Source organism: Odocoileus virginianus, chromosome 15, assembly GCF_023699985.2.
Source record: "Odocoileus virginianus isolate 20LAN1187 ecotype Illinois chromosome 15, Ovbor_1.2, whole genome shotgun sequence".
In the NCBI taxonomy this organism is placed as follows: Eukaryota; Metazoa; Chordata; class Mammalia; order Artiodactyla; family Cervidae; genus Odocoileus; species Odocoileus virginianus.
Genome location: NC_069688.1, coordinates 52,573,788 through 52,599,932, shown reverse-complemented (window position 1 = coordinate 52,599,932; position 26,145 = coordinate 52,573,788). Strand labels below are relative to the sequence as shown.

At 38.3% G+C, this 26,145-nt stretch overlaps 1 protein-coding gene across 4 annotated transcripts in view; it reads left to right on the top strand.

Moving 5' to 3' along the window:
- The window catches only part of CPQ (carboxypeptidase Q), a 537,298-nt gene that overhangs the window by 227,924 nt on the left and 283,229 nt on the right, over positions 1 to 26,145 (top strand). For all 4 annotated transcript variants that reach the window (XM_070477363.1, XM_070477364.1, XM_070477361.1 and 1 more), the window contains one exon: positions 19,748 to 19,955. In XM_070477363.1, the coding sequence (XP_070333464.1) occupies positions 19,748 to 19,955 (208 nt within the window). The remainder of the gene's footprint in view (positions 1 to 19,747; positions 19,956 to 26,145) is intronic.

Below are 26,145 nucleotides of genomic sequence, written 5' to 3'. Positions count from 1 at the left end.
CAAAGTAAAGCTTTAAAAAAGGCCAAGAGAAGGAAAACTTTAAATCTAAGGGCAAGACATCCATTTTTATTTCATGGAAATGTACTATTTAAGCACACTTACTGATAATGATGCACAGATGCTGTTTGTAGACATAATTTTCCTTTTTTGAAGTGACTAAGGGCTGACTTTCTGTCTGTGCCAGAATCCTTTTCAGAATTAATTCTAAGCCCCTCTGTATCGTTGTGGGATGGAGACCTCATGAATGACTTTGCTAAAGTTAGAAGACTAAAAACATGTACCTGTTGACTCCGAGGCTGAGAAGACGTACACAAGCTGGAATAAACAGTTGAAACACTATCAGATGTATAGGGAGAGCCCTTGAATGCAGATGCGACTGACACCAAGAAAATATTACCTTTGTAGTTCTGCCTAGATGGCGTGTTGACGGACTGGCACTGCAGCAGAATTCAGCTGCAAGGATTTCATGTAATTGATGGTGGAAGAAAAAATTTCAACACATATTTTTCTATTAATTTGCCACAGGTGCTGAAATGCCCATGACCTAGAATTTCAAGGATTCAAATTGCTACTGTGATAGCTTCAGATTTTGCTTCCAGTTTTTTTTCCTTAACAGACTGACACAGACTTCTAAGGATTTAATTCTGTTTATTGCTAATACTGCAGTTCACATGATTTCAGTCTAACAAGATGACTAATTTCTCAAAGAATCAAGTGACTATTAACTCAGTTGACTTCACTCCAAATTCATATTCGATCTTTATTGTACCTTTATTTAACATTATTTTATCTACATGTTTCCATGTTTTGGGCCATTTATTTGCAGTGTAGCTCATTGATTTTCTGCCACCTCTCCTGAAATTCCTCTGCTGGACTGTTTCTAGATTTTCATACTTACACACAGAGACATAGAGAACATATTATTATAATTTTCTTATTTTATAATATTTCCATGGAGTTTGTTCTCCATAGCAGACTAACTGAAAAAAATAAGAATTTTTTAAGTTATTGTTACATTTTGGGGTATCACACTATAGAAATATCAAACTAATTTGCAGTACCATCAGTGTGGGATATATGCATACTTTCCTCCCTGTTTATACAATATTGGATTTTATTTTAATTTATGTATGCAGTGGCTTTAAAAATAGAAGTAACAAATTTCACCATCTTAACCATTTTAAGCATACAATTCAGTGGTATTAAATACATTCATAATGTTCTGCAGCCATCAAATCACTCATCTCCAAAACTCGTTTCGTCTTGTAAAACTGAAACTCACTACCAACTATACAATAGTTCCCCATTGTACCCCTCCCCCAGCCACTGGAAACCACGATTCTACTTTCTGTCTCTGTGATTTTGACTACTTTCAGTACCTCATAGAAGTGGATTTGCATGGTATTTGCCTTTTTTTGATTGCCTTACTTCACTTAGCATAATGCTCTCAATATTCATCCACATTGTAGCATATGTTAGAATCACCTTCCTTTTTAAGGCAGAATAGTATTCCATTGTATATAACCACCACATTTTGTTTATCCTTTCAACTGAGTTGGTAACACATTTTAGCTGTTGAGATAATGCTGCTATGAACATGGGTGTACAAATATCTATCTGAGACCCTGCTTTTAATTATTTGGGGAATATGGCCAGAAGTGGAATTGCCAGTAATATGGTAATTCTATTTTTAATTTTTCAAGGGACAGTCATACAGTTTTTCAAGGAATCTGTACCCTTGTACATTCCCACCAATGGCATACAAGCATTCCAATGTCTCCACATCTTCACGAATATCTGCTATTGTCTGCTTTTTGATAATAGATATTCTAATGGGTGTGAGGAGGTATCTCACTGTAGTTTTGATTTGCCTTCCCCTGGTGATTACTAATGTTAAGCATCATCTCTTGTTTATGTTGGAATATAGCTGATTAATGGGCTTCTCTGGTATCTCAAACAATAAAGAATCTACTTGCAATGCAGGAGACCCGAGCTTGATCCATGGGTGGGGAAGATCCCCTGGATGCCAGTGTTCTTGCCTGGAGAATCCCACAGATAGAGGAGCCTGGTGTGCTGTGTTGCATGGGGTTGCAAAGAGTCGGGCAGACTGAGATAATGGACTAACACACATAGCTGATTAACAATGTTGTGATGATTTCAGGTAAGAAGCAGGGTGACTCAGCCATATATATATGTATCCTTTCTTCCTCAAACTCCCCTCCCACCCAAGCTGCCACATAACATTGAGAGAGAGTTCCCTGTGCTATACAGTAGGTCCTTGTTGGTTATCCATTTTAAATACAGTAGTGTATACATTTTGATCTCAAACTCCCCAACTATCCCTCCCTCTCCCCTTCCCCCTGGTAATGGTGAGTCTTTCTCTAACTCTGTGAGCCTGTTTCTATTTTGTAAATAAGCTCATTTGTATAATTTCTTTTTAGATTCCACATATAAGACACACTATATGATATTTCTCTTTCTCTGTCTGACTTACTTCACATTCAGTGTGACCATCTCTAGGTCCATAGATATTGCTGCAAATGGCCCTATTTCATTCTTTTTAGTGGCCGAGTAATATTTCATTGTATATATGTACCACATCTTCCTTATCCATTCCTCTGTTGATGGACATTTAGGTTGCTTCCATGTCCTAGCTATTGTAAACTATACTGCAAAGAACGTTGGGGTACATGCATCCTTTTGGACCATGTTTTTTCAGGACATTTTCTCAGAAGTGGGATTGCATGGTCATATGATAGTTCTATTTTTAGTTTTTTAAGAAACCTCCATACTATTCTCCATAGTGGCCATACCAACTTATGGTCCCACCAACAGTGAAGGAGGGTTCTATCTCTCCACACCCTCTCCAGCATTTATTGTTTGTGGATTTTTTGATGACAGACATTTTGGTTGGTATGTGATGATATTTCATTGTAGTTTTGACTTGCATTTCTTTAATGATTAGTGATGTTGAATGTCTTTTTATGTGCCTCTTGGCCATCTGTGTGTCTTCTTTGGAGAAATGTCTATTTAGGTCTTCTTCCCAATTTTTTGGTTGGATTGTTTGTTTTGATGATATTAACCTCATGAGCTGTTTGTAAATTTTAGAGACTAGTCCCCTGTCAGTCCCATCATTTGCAGATATTTTCTCCCTATCTGTGGGTTGTCTTTCGTATGTTTATGGCTTCCTTTGCTGTGCAAAAGCTTTTGAGTTTAATTAGGTCCCATTTATTTATTTATTATTTCCATTATTCTGGGAGATGGATCAAAAAATGTATTGGTGTGATTTATGTCAGAGAGTGTTCTGCCTATGTGTTCCTCTGGGAGTTGTAGAGTATCCGGTCTCACATTTAGGCCTTTAATCTACTTTGAGCTTATTTTTGTATATGGTGTTAAAGAATGATCTAATTTCACATTTTTACATGTAGCTGTCCAGTTTTTCCAGCACCATTTGTCAAGGAGACTATCTTTTCACCATTTTGTAGTCATGCCACCTCTGTCATAGATTAATTGACCATAGGTGTGCGAGTTTATTCCTGGGTTTTCTGACCTGTTTCACTGATCTCTATTTTTATTTTTGCACCAGTGCCATATTGTTTTGATTACTGTAACTTTGTAGTATAGTCTGAAGTCAGGGAGCCTGATTCCTCCAGCTCTGTTTTTCTTCCTCAAGATTGCTTTGGCTATTTGGCGGTTTTTGTGTTTCCATAGAAATTTTAAGATTTTTTTTTTCTAGTTCCATGAAAAATGCTTTTGGTGATTTGATAGGGAATGCATTGAATCTGTAGAAGAATATATAATTTCTTATGCTTATTGACCATTTCTATATCTTTGTTGAAATATGTGTTCAAATCCTTAGCCCATTTTGGAATTATGTTGTTTGGTCTTTTGTGTTTGAGTTTTCAGAGTCCTCTATTTATTCTAGATATTAATCTCTTATCAGAGATATGATTTGTAAACATTTTCTCTCATTCTGTAGATTGTCTTTTTAACCTGTTGATACTGTCTTCTGATGCAAAATTTTCTAATATGCATGAAATCTAATTTGTCTATTTTTGTTCTTGTTTTTTGTACCTTCAGTGTCATACCCAAGAAATCATTGCCAAATCCAGTGTCAAGAAACTTTTGCCATGTTTTCTCCTTCGAGTTTTACAGCTTTAGGCATTACATTTAAAGTTTTGATCCATTATGAGTTAGTTTTTGTGTGTGATGTTAAGAGTCTAACTTCTTTCCTTTGCAAGTGGATATTCAGTCTTCCCAGCACCATTTATTTAAAGTCTGCCCTTTCTCCATTGAATGGTCTTTTCACACTTGTCCAAAACCCCATATATTCAAAGGTTTATTGGTGGGCTCTCTATTCTGTTTCATTGGTCTACATGACTGTGTTTATGCAAGTATAACACTGTTTTGATTGTGTTGGTTTTGAAGTAAGTTTTAAAATCAGGAAACATGAGTCCTTCATCTTTGATCTTATTTTTCAGGATTGTTTTGGGTATTAAGGCTCGTTGAAATGCCATATAAACTTTTGGATAAATTTTTCTGTTTCTTCCCAAAACGTCCTTGGAATTTTGATAGGGATTGCTTTGAATCTGCTGATGACTTTTGGTAGTATTGACATATTAACAATGTTAAGTCTTCTAACTCATGAACAGGGTTTGCCCTGGTGGCTCAGTGGTAAAGAATCCGCCTGCCAATGCAAGAGACGCAGGCTCAATCCCTGGGTTGTGAAGGTCTCCTGGAGAAGGAAATGACAACCCACTCCAGTATTCTTGCCTGGGAAATCCTGAGAACAAAGGAGCCTGGTGGGCTACAGTCCATGGAGTCCCTAAAGAGTTGGATACGACTTAACGACTGAACAGTTGGTGAACATAGAATGTGTTTCCATTTATTTGTGTGTTCTTTAATTGCTTTCAGCATTGTTTTCATTGTATAAGTCTTTCACCTCCTTGGTTAGTTAACTCCTAAGTCTTCCTTTTTTTTATGTTATTGTAAATGCAATTGCTTTTAAATTTCTTTTTCAGCTTGCTAATTGTTTATGTACAGAAATGCAACAGATTTTTGCATGTTGGCTTTGTATCCTGCTACTTTTCTGAATTCATTATTACTTCCAATAGTTCTGTGTGTACATTGGGGGGGGAGTCTTTAGGGTTTTCTACGTATAATATTATCTGTGGACAGAAATAATTTTACTTCTTTCTAACTTAGATGCCTTTTATTTATTTTTTTGTCTTGCCTGGTTGCTTTCACCATTGCACATGTTCTTTTGCCTTCTTCCTGATCTTAGTGAAAAAACTTTTGTCTTTCACTATTGAGTATGATGTTTGCTGTGGGTTTTTCATATATGGCTTTAGTTATGCTGAAATTGTTTCCTTCTATTCTAATTTACTAAGTGTTTTTATCATCAAAGGGTTTGACATTTCTTACATGTTTTCTTCTTTATCAAATGAGATGATCATGTCAGTTTTTTCCTTCATTCTGTTAATGTGGTATATTACACTGATCAAATTTATTTGCCGTACCATCCTTGCATTCTAGAAATAAACTGCACTTGGTCATGGTATATATTCCTTTTATTATGCTGCTGAATTTTGTTTGCTAGTATTTTGTGGAGAGTTTCTGCATCAAATATTAAGGGATGTTTGTGGTAGCTTTCTTTCCTTGTAGTGTCTTTACCTGGCTTTGGTATCAGGGTAATGCTGGCTTCATAGAATGAACTAGGAAGCATCTCTCTTCTTAAATTGTATTGGAAATAGTTTGAGAAGTATTGGTATTAGTTCTTTAAATGGTTGGTAGAATTCACTGTTGAAGCTATCAGTCCGGAGATATTTTGATTACTGATTTAATTTCCTTACTAGTTATAGATTTATTCAAATTTTCTATTTTTTCATGATCCAGTTTTGGTTAGTTTCGTGTCTGTAGCAATTTGTCAATTTCATCTAGGTTACCCAACTTGTTAACATATAACTCTCTTAAAATTCTTTTTATTTTTGTGCAATTGATAGGAATGTCCCGATTTTCATTTTGTGTGTTGTATTTATTTTTTCAGTCATCTCTAAATATTTTATAGTTTCCCTTGTGAGTTCTTTGAGCCAATGGTTGGTTAAGAGTCTGTCATGTACTTTTCAGAAATATGTAAATTTTCAAGTTTTCCATCTGATATTTGTTTCTAACTTTATTTTGTTGTGGTCAGGGAACATACTTTGCATCTGTATCTTTTTAGATACATTGAGAATTAGATTTTGGCCTAACATTTGGTCTATCCTGGAAAACATTTCACGTAGATTTGGGAAGAATGTGTATGCTGTTTTTGTTAGGAAGGGTAGTCTATATATGTCTGTTAGATCTGGTTGGTTTATCTCCTTGTTTAAGTCCTCTGTTTTCCTATGCATTTTGTGACTGGTTGTTCACCATTACTGAGAGTTGAGTATTGAAGTCTATGACTATTATTTTAGAACCATCTATTTCTACTTTCCAATTCTAATTCTGTCAGTGTTTGTTTCATATACATTTATAGTCTGTTATTAGATGCATAAATGTTTATAATTCTTATGTCTTCTTCCTGTATCAAACCTTTTATTAATAAACAATATCCTTGTTTTTTTCTCTTGTAAAGTTTTTTGATTCAAAGTCTATTTTTTGTGATGTTAGTATAGCCACTACTGTTCCCTTCTGGTTACTATTCATATGGAATATCTTTGTCCATTCTTTAGCTTTCAATATGTTTGCATCTTTGACTTCAAAGCAAGTCTCATGCAGATAGCAGATGGTTGGATCACTTAAAAGAATCAGTTTTGCCAATGTTTGTCTTTTGATTAGAAAGTTTAATCCATTTACTTTTAAAGTAATTATTGATAATTAGTACCTTCTGCCATTTTGCTCCTTGTTTTCTTTTTACCTTTTAGCATTTTTGTTCCTCATTTCCTGTGTTGCTATCTTCTTTTGTGTTTAGATGATTATTTTCTAGTCGAATGTTTACATTTCTTTCTCGTTTCCTTTTGTTTATATTCTAGAGCTATTTTCTTTGTGGTTACCATGGGGATCACATTTAACATCCTAAAGTTATAACACTCTAATTTGAATTTAGAATAGCTTAACTTCAGTAACATATAAAAACTGTTCCTTTATAACTCCTTCCCCAACCCTTTTGGTTGTTGATGTTACAGGATTACATCTCCATATATTATGTGCCCCAATACATAAACTAATTATTTTCGATGAATTACTCTCTTAAATCATGTAGAAAACTAAAAGTGGAGCTACAGTCTGTTTTACAATAAAAAATAGCTCTTATAATTGCCCATTTATCTTTACTGAGATCTTCATTTCTTTATATAGCTTCAAGTTATTGTGTCCTTTCATTTTAACCTGTGGGATTCTTTTGATCAGTTCTTGAACAGCAGGTTTATTCTATCATCTTCCAAGAATCTTCTGCAATGGCTTATTTCAGTAATTTTCATTTGAACTTATTTATTTGATATGGAGCTTATGTTTTTAAAAGGGAAGCTTTAATACTTATAATTTTAAAATATTCAATGTACTGATTTTTCTACCTTGGTTGTTGCAAGTTTTCGGAATATATTTGGCTGCAAATAAAAATAAATCTGACTTTTAGTCAGGATTCTTTGGAAAAAAGAGACTCTATAAGATATATATAAACTGTTCAACAAATATATAGAGCACATATGTATTTATTGAGCACTTTAAAATATGGTAGGAAATATAAATACTTAAATTATGGTAGAAGCTACAAGTTCTTGCTGTATAAAGAATTATTAGACATGGTCTAGACTCTTGAGTAGCTCATTTCTAGCTGAGTTGATCATTGAAGGAAAATACCCAGGCATTTTCTTAGTCCTCCTTTAAGGAGAGTGAATCAACTTTTTTGCTCAGATAAGACTGAGATGATAAAAGTGTTACACAAAAAAAGGATCCTTATGTCAGTTAAGTTTGGGAATGCTTACTCAAACATTTTTCTTTGCTATGTTGCTTTTCAGAGCTATCAATAAACTAAAGTGCTTTGTAACTCCTCAAAGCAGGGAAATAATGCTCAATGTTTCATGACTGTATTTCACCATGGGATCTTTCACCCCTTACAAGGTTTCTTTGGCCTGGTATTCTGTGGAAAACACCCTGAGAACATGGCTCTAGTGTTTCCTTCGGTACTTAGCTGATACTTTGTGTTTTTTTTTTTTTTTAACTTTTAAATTTAAAAATTAGTTTACTTACAGTATAGTGTTAGTTTCAGATTCATAGTAATTCAGATTTTTTGTTTGTTCATTTTACAGATTCTATTCTATGATATTTCAAGATATTGGGTATAATTCCCTGTGCTATATAATAAACTATTTGTTGCGTATCTATTTTATATGTAGTAGTTTGAATCTGTTAATCCCATATCCCTAATTTATCTGTCCCTCCCTCTATTTTGGTATCCATAAACTTATTTTCTATGTCTCTGTGAATCTGTTTTGTATATGTATATTCAATCTTGTATTACTTTTTACGTTCCATATATGAATGATATCATACAGTACCTGTCTTTCTCTGTTTATTTCACTAGGTATAATAGTCTCTAGGTCCACCTGTGTTGGTACAAATGGCAGTATTTAATTCTTTTTTATGACTGAGTGATATTCCACTACACACACACACACACACACACACACCACATTTTCTCAAGCCAGGGGTCTGTTGGTGAGCACTTGGGCTGCTTCCATGTGTCAGCTATTGCAAATACTGCTGCTGTGAACACTGGGTGCACGTATCTTTTCAGAGTAGTGTTTTGTTTTTTCTGGATATATACTTACGAGTGGTGTTACTGAATCATATGGTAGTTCTATTTTTAGTTTTTTAGGGAACCAGCATGCTGTTTTCTGTGGTGGGAACACCAATTTTACATTTCCACCAACAGTGTATGATAATTTCCCTTTCTCCACATCCTCCCCAATGTTTGTTATTTGTAAACTTTTTGATGACAGCTATTCTGACCTGTGTGTGGTTTTGATTTGCATTTCTCTAATAATTAGTGATTTATTTCCTCTTTTCTTCTTGCTGAGCCTGGCTAAAGATGTGTTCATTTTATGTATCTTTAAAAAACAAAACCAAAAAAATAGCTCTCTGTTAATTTAGGAGAAACAGTTACCTATTGTGGTCTTGAAGGGGTATTTTTATGTGGGAGTGTTGCTGTGTAGACTGTGTTTTATCCAGTGTCTTTGGCATGAGGGCTGATTTTGATGTAGACACCAGCCACATCTTTCCTCAGGGTGTGCTGGCCACTATCACCTTGATAGGGAGCGTGGTTGGTGTTGGAGGGTGTAAAACCTGTGCAGTGTGTGAGGTGGAACTTGCTCTGCGCTGTAGCTCTCCCTGGCCTGTCAGGGGTGGGGTGTGCTCCCCATCTGCTATAGCAGAAGTCCTGAGGGTTGGGCCTAAGCAGCCTGTTCCCTTCCAGTGTGTGTTTTGCCCCAAAGGACAGGAGTGCTGAGGTCAGTGAGGCTTCTGTGCTCACAGAGATCTGATGTGCTGCCCACCACTCAGACACAGCCCAAGTTGCATTCCTCCCCTTGTTGCAATTTCTCGAGTAAGGGCATCTAGTGTTGCGTGATCTAGGGTGAGGCTGTGGTGTGGAGTGGGCAGGGGTGGGGCATTCCCTAGGCTGGAGCTGGGAGTTGGGGCACCTTGGCTGGAGGAGTTGAAGGGGCTGTACCACTGCCAGTGATCCGGGCTGCCTCTGTAGTGCAGATTGAGTTAGCACCAGCACTGGAGCTGCTGCCCCACCTGGAACATACCCCAGACCCCGCACCCCAGAGCCTCCTATGCGTCCCTGGACTGAGTCTTCTCCCAGTGCCAAGGTGTGGTGTGGAGTGGGCAGAGCCGGGGTGTTGCCCCACTTGGATTCTGCAGCACGGTGAGGTGGCAGCCACGGTGCAGGGCTCTCTCTACCCTGTTCATTCGTAAGCCAGCACCTGCACACTCTTTGTGAGTGGAGTCTGGACTTCTCCAGCCTTTCTCCAGTTCCTGCGGTTCTCCCTGAAGCCAAGAGGGCCTATCTCCTCCATGCAGGACTCCAAGACCGAGATGTTCAGCTGTGGCTCAACCTAATCCATCACCAGGTCAAGGATCTGACCGTGCAGACCCTTTTTTCTTTCAGATCCTAAGGGTGGAAGTCCTGACCCTATGTCCTTTTCCATCCTACCCAGGTATGTGGAAATCTCCCCTACAGCTTCTGCCGTAGAGTTCTGCCAGTCTCCGACTAGTTTTCCGTGAGAATTGTTCCACATGTAGATGTGTTTGTGGGGGAGGTGAGCTCCACGTCCTCCACTCTGTCATCTTGCTCTGACCTTGTATGACTATCTGATGCTTTGTTTTGAAAACATTTTCTTCATGTCAAGAAAGAAATCAACCATTCCTTACCCTCCGACTCCAGAGTTTTAATCAAGAATGGATAATAAATAATTCAAATGTCTTTATCTTGTTTCCCTTATGACAAAATGTGCTATCTAGTTTGTTTTGGCGTTTGTAACAAAAATACCATAGACTGGGTGGCTTATACACAACCAACAGTTATTTCTTACAGTTTTGTAGGCTGGAAAGTCCAAGATCATGGTGCTAGCAGATTCAGTGTCTGGCGAGTACCCACTTCCTAGACAGGTGTTTTTTCACTACAACCTCATGTGATGGAGTGACGGATCTTTCTGGAGCCTCTTTTCTAAGTGTACTAATCCCTCTAAGATGGGCTATATCCTCATGACCCAATCACTTGCCCAATGCCCCACTTCCTAAAACCATCACCATGCAGGTTAGAATTCCAACATACAAATTTTGCAGGGACATAAACATTCAGTTTATGTGCTATGAGTTATATCTTCAGTTCTATTCTAATAGGAGGATATTTGGGCTCTGAGGGTAATGAGAGATTGGCATAGTTTAACAGAGTTAATAACAGAAACGGTGTATTTCTTACTGAAAAGACAGCGATCTTGGGTTAGATGATCTTTAAATACTTTCCAGTCCAGTTAATCAAAACTGTTTCCCATTGAGACTTAAACTAAAAACAACATTTAATTAGTTGGACAGAACATTTCATTGGTTAAGGTTACCATCTTCATTTATAAAATGATTCTTATGTTGCTTCATATCTTTATCATTATTATTTTTATTAAAGGAATTATCTGTTGTAATATTTTTGTTAATCTAAGGTAGGTTTTCATCTTAATACAGAAGTGTGTCTTTCTTTTAGAAATTGTAAAGATTCAAGGAGAAAATAAGAAAACAAATTAAGATGATGAAATGACTAAATATTAGCAGAAAATTATAACTTACATAGAAGAATAAGATCAGAAAGGAAAAGGAACAAATACATGTTTTGATGTTTTTGCAAAATATCTAAAAATAACAAAACTAGTATTTACATAATGCTTTCTAGATGACACAATCTTGTGTAAATTTTTTTAGATATCTTGAATTCTCTTTTATATTTATTTTACAGGCAGTACCTCCTTATATCTTTAATCTTCTTTATTTATTTTTTTTTTCTTAGAAATAAGCCAAAACCTTCATATATGCTGTGGATGTTAAAAAATTTCATGGTCTTGTTCCACTAAGCACTTTGACCATTTTCCTTCTGTCTCACACTTGTGGAGCTGGCTGGGTTCCTTTGTTTTGGAAGAAGGCACAGCTCTCTGATGCTGTGTCACAGTATCTCTGATGATGTCTGCTATAGTCTCCTTACTAAGATCTTTCATGAATATAATATTAATAGGTTGGTTGAGTTTTGCTCATGTGGAGTCTGTCATCAGTATGGACTAGAATTCAAGAATTTGACTTTCTTTTCTCTTTTTTTCTGCCATTTCAAATGAATTATAAAAAAATTAGAAATGAAATTTAGCCCTACTTTCTCTCTCTTGATCAAGATTTTCTTTTGCTTTCCTTTTTTAACCTGTGGGAGTTGGAACTATTTCAGTGTTTCAGAAATTATGGTGTAAATGAATCCTTTTGCTTTTGTATTCTAATGACAGTATAAATGCCTGAGATCAATTTACTCTTATTGTTGTTAATGACAGTAGAAAAGTCTGAGATGAATTTACTGTTAAAGTGCTAAATCTAAAAAAAAAAATTAGTGAAGTCAATTGTTTTCAAGCTGATTTTTGAAACAAACAAACAGAATTTGTTGTTTAATCACTCAGTCATGTTTGATTATGTGACCCCATGGACTGTAGCTTGCCAGGCTTCTCTGTCCATGGGATTTTCCAGGCAAGGATACTGGAGTGGGTTGCCATTTCCTCCAGGGGATCTTTCTGACCCAGGGATTGAACCTGCATCTCTGGCATTAACAACCGAATTCTTTACTACTGAGCCACCAGCGAGGCAAATAAACAGAATAGATGCTCTTTTAACCTTCCTAATAAGGAAGTTTAAAAAACACTCTCACAAAAACAAAAGATGATAGCTTCAAAAGCTCCCAGTCCTCATAATCATTCCCACCTCTTTTTTCAGGAAACATTCCAAGACTTCACTGTGTTGTGAATGATTTTTACTTTAGTCAGTGTCTCCGTGCCCCTGTGGAAATCTACCTGTTCCTCAGTAAGGATACATAATTTTCCTTTTGTAGGATATTTAGCATCACAAGATGACACCCACTTTCAGCGGTTGATTTGAACTTTGCAGATTTTTAAGTACTTGGAAACAAAGTGTACCTTGTATCTTCTATAAAGAGCTAGTCAAAACTTACTAGCTTAAGGGAGTTTGACTGATGCATGGTAATGGGTGGGAAATATCAAACCTACTTGTTTAAACCTCGCACTTATTTTATGTAGATAAAAGACAATATTCAACCTACTTCAAATTATATCACTTTACACCACATACACAAGAAATTTAGTAGAATTTGGAAAGCTGATTTAAAACTTAGTTTCCATATTCATCTTATATTTTGGGATTACTCTCTTGCAAGCCCAGAGAGCATCAGGCTTTGTTTTCATACATCTCATAAACCAGAGTCATGAAAGCAAGGTTTTTGAATGAACTCTTTCCCTTGAAGAGAAATCTGGAAACTTAGGTTTTTATTTTGATATTTTATATTAAAAGTTTTATTAGGATACATTCACAAACCATATAATTTACTTTTTAACACATACAGTTTTTTTAGTACATTCAAAGATTTTGCAAGCACTGTCACTGTCTAATTTTAGAACATATTTATCATCCTGATAAGAAATCCCCATATTGGCATTCACTCCCCATTTCCCTCTCCTTTCCAACAGCACAAGACAACCTAAAATTTACTTCCTACCTCTATGAATTTGCCTTTTCTGAACATTTCTTGCAAATGGAATTTTATGATACAGTAAGTCTACGTGTAAACAAGTTTCATCCTGAGAGCACATTTATAAGTATAATTTGTTTATAAGTCCAACAAAGTTAGTCATAGGTACCCAAAGTTAGTAGGTACCCAACTACATAAGCTGATAAGCAGTATGTAAGATTGCCGGAAGAAATATCAATAGCCTCGGATATGCAGATGACACCACCCTTATGGCAGTGAGTGAAGAGGAACTAAAAAGCCTCTTGATGAAAATGAAAGAGGAGAGTGAAAAAGTTGGCTTAAAGCTCAACATTCAGAAAACTAAGATCATGGCATCTGGTCCCATCACCTCATGGGAAATAGATGGGGAGACAGTGGAAACAGTGTCAGACTTTATTTTTTGGGGCTCCAAAATCACTGCAGCCATGAAATTAAAAATCGCTTACTCCTTGGAAGGAAATTTGTGACCAATCTAGATAGCATATTAAAAAGCAGAGACATTGCTTTGCCAACAAAGGTCCGTCTGGTCAAGGCTATGGTTTTTCCAGTGGTCATGTATGGATGTGAGAGTTGGACTGTGAAGAAAGCTGAGCACCGAAAAATTGATGCCTTTGAACGGTGGTGTTGGAGAAGACTCTTGAGAGTCCCTTGGACTGCAAGGAGATCCAACTAGTCCATCCTAAAAGAGATAAGTCCTGGGTGTTCATTGGAAGGACTGATGCTGAAACTGAAACTCCAGTACTTTGGCCACCTCATGCTAAGAGTTGACTCATTGGAAAAGATCCTGATGCTGGAAAGGATTGGAGGCAGGAGGAGAAGAGGACGACAGAGGATGAGATGGCTGGATGGCATCACTGACTTGATGGGCATGAGTTTGAGTGAACTCCGGGAACTGGTGATGGACAGGGAGGCGTGGCGTGCTGCAATTCATGGGGTCGCAAAGAGTTGGACATGACTGAGCGACTGAACTAAACTGAACTGAACTGAATAGACTTTACTTTTCACACAGATAACACATAAAAAACAAATACAAAAAATAAAGAAAGCGTTTCTAATCTTACAGTATAGTACCTTGAAAAGTACGGTAGTACGGTATAACAGGCAGCATACAGAGGCTGGCATCCAGGGAACAGTTACTGACTGGAGAAGGAAGAAGGGGTGGAAGATGGTGGAGCTGAAAAAGTCATCAGCAATAGGAGACAGGGCAGGCTGCAATTTCACTCACATCCTGGGCTTGAAATGAAGATACTGTACTATACAGTAAAGTACTCAAAAGCACACCACTTATAGAGAATGCATGCACATGACAATGTATGCCAGACATATGAACTAACTTGTGTGATTAGACATGCAAACACATGTTCGCGTCTTTGAAAGTTTGCCACTTGAAGGTTCATATGTAGGGGACTAACTGTGGTGTTGTGTGACTGGCTTCTTTCACTTAGGATAATGTTTTCAAGGTTCATTCATGTTGTACCACACTTCAGAACAATTGTTTTTTATTGCTGAATAGTATTTCATAGTATAGATATACTGTGTTACCCACTCATCAGTTGATGGACGTTAGGTTTGTTTCTGTCTTTGGCCTCATCTGAATAATACTGTAAACATTTGTGTGCTCATTTTTGTGTGAACACATGCTGTCATTTCTTTTGAGTTTATACCTAGTAGTAGAACTGTGGGTTGTACGGTAACTAAATGTTTAACTTTTTGAGGAACTGTCAAATTGACTCTGCCGTTTTATATTCATACCAGCTATGGACAAGGGCTCAGTCTTCCACATTATTGCCAGCGTTTGTATTTACCTTTCTTATTGTTCATGGCCATCCTATGCAAAGTGGCACTTCATTGTGATTCTGACCTGCATTTCCCTTATAACTAGTGGTGTGCTGCATCTTTTCACATGCTTTTTATACATTTGTGTATCTTATTTGTTAAAACTGTCTATTCAAATTCTTCATGCATTTTTAAATTGGGTTGTCTTTTATTGTTGAGCTTTTAAGAGTGAGTAATATATTTTAGACACGAGTGCCTTCTCAGATATTTGATTCGTAAAAGTTTTTCTCCTGTTCTGTGGTTTGTTTTCTTCAGTTTTTGGCGGTGCCATTTGGAATACAAAAGTTTAATGTTTTGATGATTCAGTTTATCTCTTTTTTCTTTTGTTGCTTATGACTTCAATGTTGTATATAAGAAACAATTTCCTTACCTGAGATTGTGAAGTTTTATAGTTTTAGCTCTTACATTTGGGTCTATGATTCCTTCATATTTTATGTGATATAGGGGTGCAATTTCATTATTTTTCATGCAGGTATCTGGATGGGTCCAGCACCATTTGTGGAAATACTTTTCATCCCCACTGAATTATTTTGACCCTCTTGTTGAAAATGAATTGATCATTCTTATAAAGTTTATTTCTCAATTCTCAGTTCTATTTTATTGATCATTATATCTATCTTTATACTAGTACTATCCTTTTAATTACTATAGATTTGTAGTGTGTTTTTAAATGTGGAAGTGTGACTCCACCAATTTTGTTCCACTTTTTCAACTTGTGCTGGTTATTTTGAGTCCCTCACTTTTCCATATGAGTTTTGGAATCAACTTGTAAATTTCTTCAAAAAAGAATTTGATAGGGATTGCGCTGAATCTGTGAAATAAACTGGGGGACTATTGCCATTTAAGAGGGCTTCCCTCGTGGCTCAGTCAGTAAAGAATCTGCCTGCAATGCAGGAGATGGAGGTTCAATCCCTGGGTCAGGAAGGTCCCCTGGAGGAGGGCGTGGCAACCCACTCCAGTATTCCTGCCTGGAGAATCCCGTGGACTGAGGATCCTGACAGGCTACATTCCGTAGGGTCGAAAAGATTTGTACACAACTGAAGCGGCTCTGCACAGCACGCACACACCATCTTAAGACTGTGAAGTCTTCTGATCCATAAACATAGGGCACTTTTCATTTGGATCTTCTTTATTTCAACATTTTGCAGTTTTCATTGTGCAAATCTCGCACATCTTTTGTTACATTTATTTGTAGTATTTTATTCCTTTTGTTGCTAGTGAAAAAGCGATTGTTCATTTTCAGATTGCTCATTGCTGTGCTGTGCTTAGTCACTTAGTCGTGTCCAACTCTTTTCGACCCCATGGACTGTAGCCCGCCAGGCTCCTCTGTCCATGGGATTCTCCAGGCAAGAATACTGGGGTGGGTTGCCATGCCTTCCTCCAGGGGATCTTCCCAACCCAGGGATCGAACTCAGGTGTCCCTCATTTCCACTGTATTGCTACTATACTGTATTGTTTATTACTATTGTACAATTGATTTTTGTATATTGATGTTACATCCTGCAACTTGCTGTACTTGCTCATTAGTTCTAGTGGTTTTTTTGTGTGTGTGGTTCCTTATGATTTTCTATATATTTGACCATCTGTAAACAGTTTTACTTCTTTTTTCCAATCTAGATTTCTTTTATTTCTTTTTCTTGTCTGATTTTTCTAGCTAGAACCTCTAGTTCAGTGTTGAATAGAAGTGGTCAGAACAGACATCTTAGTCTTGTTTTTTGATCTCAGGGGGAAAGTATTTAGTCTTCTACCACTAATTAAGATGTTTGTTATGGGTTTTTTATAGATAGTTTTTATTGAGTTGAGGAAGTTCCCTTCCATTTTTAGTTTGTTGAGTGTTTTTGTTATGGAAGAGGATTAGATTTTTTCCAAGGCTTAGTCAGTATCTATTGAGATGATCATGTGATTTTTATCTTTTGTTACATTATTATATGTACTACATTGATTGACTTTTTGATATTAAATCAATTGCATTCCTGAATAAATTCCTTTGGTCATGGTGTTTTCATATGTTGCTGTATCAGTTTGTTTTAGTTTCTTTCTTTTTTTTTTTTTGCATTTATACTTATAAGTGATTTTGGACTGTAGTTTTCTTTCCTAGTAGTGTCTATGTCTGGTTTTGTTGTTAGTAGTAGAGGCCTTGTAGAATGAGCTGGGAAGCGTTCCCTTCCCTTGTATCTTTTGAAGACTTTGCAAGGGATTGGTATTAATCTGTAAATGTTCTTATTTTGATTTTTTTTTTACAGCTTCCTTTGTCATTTATGCTTTGTTATTGTTAAATTGCACACGGGGCTTGTAAATGGGGTCAGGGAGCTGATGTTTACGCTGATCATCTCCTGTAGAACAATTGACAGTGACAATACAGAACTTTAACCAAAATTATTGAGTCTTCTTTCTGTCTACTTCTACTAAACAGTGCTGAATACTCCACCACAAGAGCACATGCTTAATTATAGAAATAAATTAGAAGCATTCTATATCTTGAATTCAGTACCACAGTTGGAAAATGCCATTTTCCTCAGTAGAGCTATGGGTGTATGCCCAGTTCACTGTACCTGGATTAAGAACTCTTACCTGCAACTTATTAGTGCCAATTTGTTTGGAAACATTATTTAAAAGAGCCTATTAAGAAGTGTTACACTGACCTCCTTTCGAGTCAGAGAGCCTGAGAACAAGGAGAGTTTGTTGGATCCTAGACATCACGTAAGGTAATATGAATAATAAATATTTAGATTGTCTTCCTACATGTTTCAAAATACTTTTGGTCATTAATCACTCTACCAAGTCAGTGGGGAAAATTAACACTGAAGAAATAATAATAATAACAACTAATGTTTACTAAGTAATTCCTATGTGCCAAGCACTTTTAAATACTTTACATATGCTATCTCTTTTATTCCTCATAGCAATCTTATGAAGTCAGTGCTGATATTATTCTCCACGTTTCAGATGTGGAAGCTCAGAAACAGAGAGATGATCCAAGCTGCTTGGTATCAGGCAGGCAGAGAGTGGCAGAGCCAGGATCTGACCTGGGTTATGTGACTCCATAGCCTTCCCTAAATCAGAAGTCAGAGTGGATCAGACATATTCTGGAACAGGGATTCAGATTCAGGCTTTGTTTTATAAGTTTTAGATTTAAAAGTCATTTGTCTCTCTCTCATGAAGGATAAAATTTCCAGCCAACAGTTAAGAAATGTCTATAAAGAATGTGCTTAGATGGTCCTAAGGACTTGAGCTGACACAGTCTCTCTCAGCAAGATTAATGTAATAGATAAATTAGTATGATAAATATTTAACATTCATCAAGTGCTTACTATATTCTAGGGTAAGTGATATGTTTGTATAAATTAACTAAATTTGCAAAATAACTATGAAGTGGATATTATAATTACCATCTTCAATCACAGATGAAACCAGTGAAGCAAAGATGTATAACTTGAGTTATACATCCTCAGTCACTTCAGTCATGTCCGACTCTTTGCGACTCTAGGGACCATCACCCACCAGGCTCCTCTATCCATGGGATTCTCCAAGTGAGAATACTGGAGTGGGTTGTCATGCCCTCCTCCAGGGGATCTTCCTGACCCAGGAATCCAACCTGGGTCTCCTGCATTGCAGGCAGATTCTTTACCCGCTGAGCCACCAGAGAAGTCTGATGTATAATTTGCCCAAGGCCAATTAGTAATAAGTGGCACAGTCCAGATTTTAATCCAGAATCTCTATCCTTAATCACTGTGCCATGCAGTTTCTCTAAGTCAGTAAGTCATCACCTAATACATGGTCACGAGAATATAGTCACACCAAGAAAGCAGTGGTAAGACTGCATCATCATGTCTGTGCATGTGAAGATTGAAGTCAGTTCTCCAGGAGAGAAATGTGTTATGGCTAAAAGGAGGAGAAACACTTTTCTCTGAATATGAGACAACTTGAAGCAAGTATGGAAATATTAAAAAAAAATTTAATTTGGATAAGGAGGCTCTTAGCTTGTGCTTCCACAGAAGACAGGAATAGACTGATGGGATACGGGGAGCATTCATAAGCCTTTTTCTTGTAGTGGTGACATCACCGGACCTGGGTTTATTTGGCACTTTTCCTTATGGAAACACAAACATTTCCTCCGACATTGTTCTGTGGTTTTCCTGCAGAACATGCCACACTTATGCAGGGCTACATTGCCGACCTCTGTGTTCGGCTGGGAAGACAGCAGCACTCGAGCCAGACCAGAGAGCCAGGTGTGTCCATGCCAGTTCGTGGGTCCTCTGGTCTGTAGCTGCGATAGTTTTGTCTCCTCGAACACATGTATTCACCTCTTGGTCTTGAAGACACTGAGTTTGAAGCAATTTGCAACTTTTTAAAGGATTATTCAAATTACCAAAATACATTATATGGAATGTTTTCAATGAAATTATTATTAAACTGAAGTTTCTAAGTTATTTTTATTAAAAAAAATACCTTCACATCAAAAGCAAGTAAACCAATATTGCCCACCCTTTCCATTCCTCACATGCAAACAAAGACCAGTGAAAATCAAATGTCAGATACAGGCGCTTTTAAAAAATACGTTTGGTCCATTTCCACTGTCAAGGTAACCTGGTGACTTCTTTTCTCAAGTCCTCACACAGGTATTCAGGAATACCAGAATGGTGTGCCAAAGATCCCAACAGCTTGTATTACGGTGGAAGACGCAGAGATGATGTCAAGAATGGCTTCTCGTGGGAACAAAATTGTCATTCAGCTGAAGATGGGGGCAAAGAGCTATCCAGATGCTGATTCCTTCAACACAGTGGCAGAGATCACTGGGAGCAAGTATCCGGAGCAGGTGAGTGAAGACAAAGGCAAGGGATGGACTGTCTGGGAACAGGATGTTGCAGTCAAGTTTCAGTTTTTAGAAACAGTTTAGGAAAGAGACCACGGATCTGCAGAGCTGATCTTCACAGACTCGTGAAAGGCAGACACTTCATACACACACACACACACACACACACACACACAAGGCTTCCCTGGTGGTTCAGATGGTAAAAATCTACCTGTAATGCAGGAGACCCGGGTTCGATCCCTGGGTGGGGAAGATCCCCTGGAGAAGGAAATGGCAACCCACTCCAGTATTCTTGCCTGGGAAATCCCATGGACCAAGGAGCCTGGTGGGCTGCAGTCCATGGGGTTGCAAAGAACAACTGAGCAACTCATACACACACACACACACACACACACACACACACACACATTTTCCCTATTAAAATTTACTATACTGAATGAACAAGGGCAGGACTAACCGAAGGACAAAACATGACCTGCTGTGTGGAAGTTCAACTCTGAATAGCTGAGGGCGGTATTTGTCCATTTGTGTTGTATTTCTTCCATTTGGAACCAGCTTGGCATTTGAGATCATGCCAGTAGTTGATAGTACGCTTATTGTGTGACTTGTCTTACTTCATCTTTTCGAAGCTCTGTGAAGTAGGTCCATTTTCTTCATTTTACAGATGAGGAAAAATAATCACTTGCCTAAGGTCCATACAGCTAGTAAATGGCTGAGCAGAGACTCAGACCCAGGACCTTGTGAATATTAAACCAAACTGTAGGCCACAGTTTATGTGAAATCTTTAGAGGTTTTGTTTTGTTTTTTTTTTTTTTGTTTTGTTTTAAAAAATCAAATAGTCTTAGATGTATATTCAAACTCTATACTGGCTGAAGATTAACTAACTTCATTGAGTTACTTATTCTCTAAGAGAATTTATCTACAAAGAAGGGGAAGAACAGGATTATTGTGAGGACTAGATTAGATAATGCACACCCAGTAGCCTCCTAATACAGTGTTTGTGTAACAGGCACCCACTGAATGTTAGGTTTTCTTCCTATGACATCAAGTGTACAAAAAAAAAAAAAACAAAACAGCTTTTATAAGCTTTCTGGTATGAATCCTATTTATTAGTAGGTATTGGAATTCTGAAAGTAGTCCCTAAAATAAAGCTGTTTGGGAAGTTTAGATTTGTATTTTGTTTAAGGAGATCAATGGAATGAAAGAACAAGTGCACGGTGTTGGAGAAACTTCTGCATGTGTCCTAGCTTGGGGCCTCTGTCAGACTTAAGGGCTGTGCTGCCGTCCAGATTCACATTAAGTTCAGAACCCTTTTCTCTCTTCCTAAATGAACTGTTCCCAGGGCTGGGGCATGCTTCAACCCTGGGGTTATAAGCCACAGATTCAGTGGAAAAGCAAGATCTCAGTAGGACCAGGGAAGTCAGACAGCCATAGCGAAATTGTAGTTTTAAGTGTTGAGAAAAAAAACAAGCCCCTTGTCTCTTCAGGAAACAGAGGCGATAGAAGAGCCAAGAGTCCAGGTTCCAGGAACAGAGTAGGCAAGACCCCTGGGAGTGTAACCCTTATTGCCAGCACCTCCAGGACAGAATGTTTCTGTGTGAAGGTTGCTGATCCAGGTGGGAGGGGTGCAGGATTATGTTTTATCAGCTGTCCAGGTGCGCCGCTGGTTCTAGCCAAAGGACAGGAGGCAAGGTGAGAGTGAGTTATCAGAACCGTAGTCTAAAATGGCCAGTGGGTGTCAGGGTCTGTGGCTGAAGCATTAGAACAGAGGCATTCTCAGGCAGCAGCAGCTGGAAGGGTGAGGTGGTGCTGGCTCAGAGCTTCCCAGGAGCCACTGGCATCTTCCCACTGCGCATGCTCAGCCTGCTCCTCAGCCTTGCAGGAATGTTTTTGTTTTACTGAGGCATAGTTCCCATAAAATAAGCTTACCAAATTAAAGTGTACAATTCCATGAGTGTTGAAAAATGCACCCAGTAATATAACCCCAACCATAATGGAGAATATTTTCCTCACCCCAAATGTTCCTTGGGCCTCCTTGTAGTCCATCTCTTCTACTTCCCTGTTCCCGAGGGACCACGATCTGCTTCCTGGAACTATAGCTCTTTCTTCTCTAGAATTTCATGTAGATAGACTCATGTACGTGGGGTCTTTCACACTGGCTTCATTTACTCAGCATAATGCTTTTGAGGTTTATCCATGTTGTATCTGTTTCTCATTACTTTATTCTGCTGAGTAATATTTCATTGTGAGGCTAGACCACAATGTGTTTATACATTTACCAAGGATGATGGACATTTTGGTGGTTTCTGGTTTTTGACTGTTATGAATAAAGCTTTTGTGAACATTCTTGCATAAATCTTCTCCTGACCATATGTTTTCCTTCTTTATAAACAACAACAACAACTTGGAGTGGAATTGCAAGGCTTGCCTGAATCTTAGCACCCTCATCTCTGTAAAGATGCTTCAGTCTGTAGTCTGTGGGTAGCACCTTCTCCAGGTGGGTGATGGACCAGTGCAAAGAGGTCCTGGGAATCAGGATTTCACCTCAATCACAGTGTTGCATAGCATTCCAAGAGTTAGTTATAAATACTTTGTTACCTAGATGTAAAAGATGGAAGATTAGCAAAAGGTCTCCCACAGAGAAGTCACAGCATTGCCTCCCCAGAAGGAGTGTGGGTGAGTGCTGTGGGGTGAAGTCCACGTGGCTGTGTGTGAGGGGGGTGTCTGCCTTACAGTCTGCCTGGAACCACAGAGGGTGTCTAGGCTGTGAAGGGAAGCCGAAAGCCTGTGTTTTCCCTCTAGGGGTTAGGCAACGTAATGAACCTGAGTAAGCACAGTGCATCCCTGACAGAGCCTCCTCGGGGACCCTCCCCTCATTCCACCACTTTATGCCGTTGCTGGACCGCCATCTCCCACCAGAGCTTGTTGCAGATGCCATAAGCCTTGTTTACTTTCTGCCTTTTTTCCCCTAACGCCTATCCCAGAATTTGGCAGGCAGGGGCTTCTCCATACATATTTTATTTCAGTGAAATGAGAAGAGAAATTTAAAAAAAAGAGAAGAAAATGAATGGATGATTTTCTTAATCTCTATTCTTTTTAAATCCAGAAGTTTTCCTGCCTATTTAGAACATTGGTTGTCCATGGGCATATTGGACATCACCCCTAAATGCATTTCTATGTGGCTAAACTCAAGTTCATCAACTCCCTCACACCTGACACCTCACCTTAATTTCTTGTCTCTATTAAAGGAACCATATTTACTTATGAGCACAGTTCAGAGACTTCAAATTATTTTTCATTCTCTCCTCTCTATTACTGTCGTACAGTTAAGAACCATATCCTATTCAGTCTACTTTCAACCTATTAAAAAAAAAAAATCTATTCCTGCTTTGTCTTTATGTTGTTATTGTTCTAATTCAGGCCCTTGAAATTTTCCTCCTGACTTTCTTTTCTTCTGTTCTTTTTCTACTTCTGCATTTTTGCAATGCAATTCAGTTATCTTCTAAAATGCCAATCTCAAAGTGAAGTTTCCAAGCTGCCAAGTCCCTCCCCTGTCCCCTGTAAGACATAAATTATGATAAAGGTAAATGTTGGGACTTTCATGGCAGTCCAGTGGTTGAGACTTCACCTTCCCATGCAGGAGGTGCAGGTACTATCCCTGGTTGGGGAGGGATGCCTCACAGTCAAAAAACCAAAACATAAAACAGAAGCAGTATTGTAATAAATTCAATACAGATTTGGAATCGAACTGGGATCTGCATTGCAGGTGGATTCTTTACCAACTAAGCTGCAGGCAAGCCCCACCCCCCAAAAAAATAATAAATAAAAGTAAAGGTAAATGCTGAAGTGAGTGATCGGAGGTGAGAAAGACAGAGAAAAAGAGATCACATTGGGAAAAGTTTAGGGGAGTTAAGTATGAGGCAGTTATGGTTAAATTATATAGTAGTATTCATAAATGAGTAGAAAATTAGAATGAAGAAAGGGGGAAAAGAGATGTATGTATGGTGGAGATCCCATACCACCTAAGACCCACTCTTTCATTGGCTAGTGAAGGAGTTCAGCTCTCCTAAATTCTGACAAGATTTTCTAAAATCATTTAGCTTTATTTTTAATTTGAATTTTAATAAAATTTTAATATGTTGACGATGACATAAATGTTGGTCTTGATAGTTTGCGTTGACCTATTTATCCCTGACATGTCCTTGCTACCTTGCTGCTTATTAATGACTGAGAAACAATGCTACATAGTGCTGGACAAACCAGTTGCAGTGGATATTATTGCTAAAAATGAAGAGGATATGTTTTGAAACTATCATTATTCTGCCTGCAGCTAAGCATCGTGGGTGACCTGAAAGTGGTCTAACACCCAGGCAGTGGCCGATACTCTTTGGTGCTGACACCCACCTTATATCTCAAACAGGCAAAGCACCCTGATGAAAGGAAAGCATTTAACACATAAAGAATCCTTCTGATTTGGCCCAAGATCTATGGACAACATGTTGTGAATTTTGGCTCTAGAAAAGTGTGTATATGATTAACGAAGCCTTAGTTACAGAACCCTGTTACATAGTGCAGACATAAGCCTTGACTGAATTAACCACAGGCTTTAAAAAATGTCAGTTATACAAATACTTTATTGGAATTCAATATATGAAAAGGCAGAATAAGGGTATTATAGACAAAAATCCTACCCGCTTCCTAAAAACCCCGCAAGATGGTTCCTCCAGGCCTGGAATTCTCTCTCCACTCTTCCCTCTTCTGAAACTGCTCCTCTGTGATTTGGGCGTGTTGTGCAGGGTTCAGCAGACCTGAACACTTTGAGAGGGTGCATTTCACAGGCGAAAAGCAGGTCGCAGGAAGCTCTGACATTAGGCCATTTTTTTAAATATTAATTTTTATTGAAACATAGTTGTTTTACAACGTTGTGTTAGTTTCTGCTGTACAACAGTGTATCAGTATATAGATAATTTCCTTTTATGAATTTCCTTTCCATTTCAGTTCAGTTCAGTTGCTCAGTCATCTCTGACTCTTTGTGACCCCATGGACTGCAACATGCCAGGCCTCCCTGTCCATCACCAATTCCCAGAGCTTGCTCAAATTCATGTCCATCAATTCAGTGATGCCACCCAACCATCTCATCCTCTGTCATCCCCTTTTCCTCCCACCTTCAATCTTTCCCAGCATCAGGGTCTTTTCCAATGAGTCACTTCTTCGCATCAGGTAGTCACAGTATTGGAGTTTCAACTTCAGCATCAGTCCTTCCAATGAATATTCAGGGTTGAGTTCCTTTAGGATTGACTAGTTGGATCTCCTTGCAGCACAAGGGACTTTTAAGAGTCTTCTCCAATACCACAGTGCAAAAGCTTGAATTCTTCAGCTCTCAGCTTTCTTTATCAGAGAAGGCAATGGCAACCCACTCCAGTACTCTTGCCTGGCAAATCCCATGGAAGGAGGAGCCTTGTAGGCTGCAGTCCATGGGGTTGCTAAGAGTCGGACACAATTGAGTGACTTCACTTTCACTTTTCACTTTCATGCATTGAAGAAGGAAATGGCAACCCACTCCAGTGTTCTTGCCTGGAGAATCCCAGGGACGGGGGAGCCTGGTGGGCTGCCGTCTATGGGGTCGCACAGAGTCGGACACGACTGAAGCGACTTAGCAGCAGCAGCAGCAGCAGCTTTCTTTATAGTCGTACATCCATACGTGACCACTGGAAAAACCATAGCTTTGACTAGACAGACCTGTATTGGCAAAGTAATGTCTCTGCTTTTTACTATGCTGTCTAGTTTGGTCATAGCTTTTCTTCCAAGGAGAAAGAGTCTTTTAATTTCATGGCTGCAGTCACCATCTGCAGTAATTTTGGAGTCCCTCCCCCAAAATAAAGTCTCTTTATTTTTTGGAACTCCAAAAAAATAAGGTCTGTCACTGTTTCCATTGTTTCCCCATATACATGCCATTGTTTCCCCGTCTACATGCCATAAATGAAAATGCCTTTCCGCTTAGGTCACCGCAGAGCATTGAGCAGAATTGCCTGTGCTACACAGTAGGTTCTCACGAGTTACCTATTTTAAATATAGTAGTGTGCACATGTCAATCCCAACCTAGTAATTCATCCCACCCTCACCCCACTTGGAATGTACATGTTTGTTCTCTATGTCTGTGTCTCTGTTTCTGCTCTTCAAATAAGCCTATCTG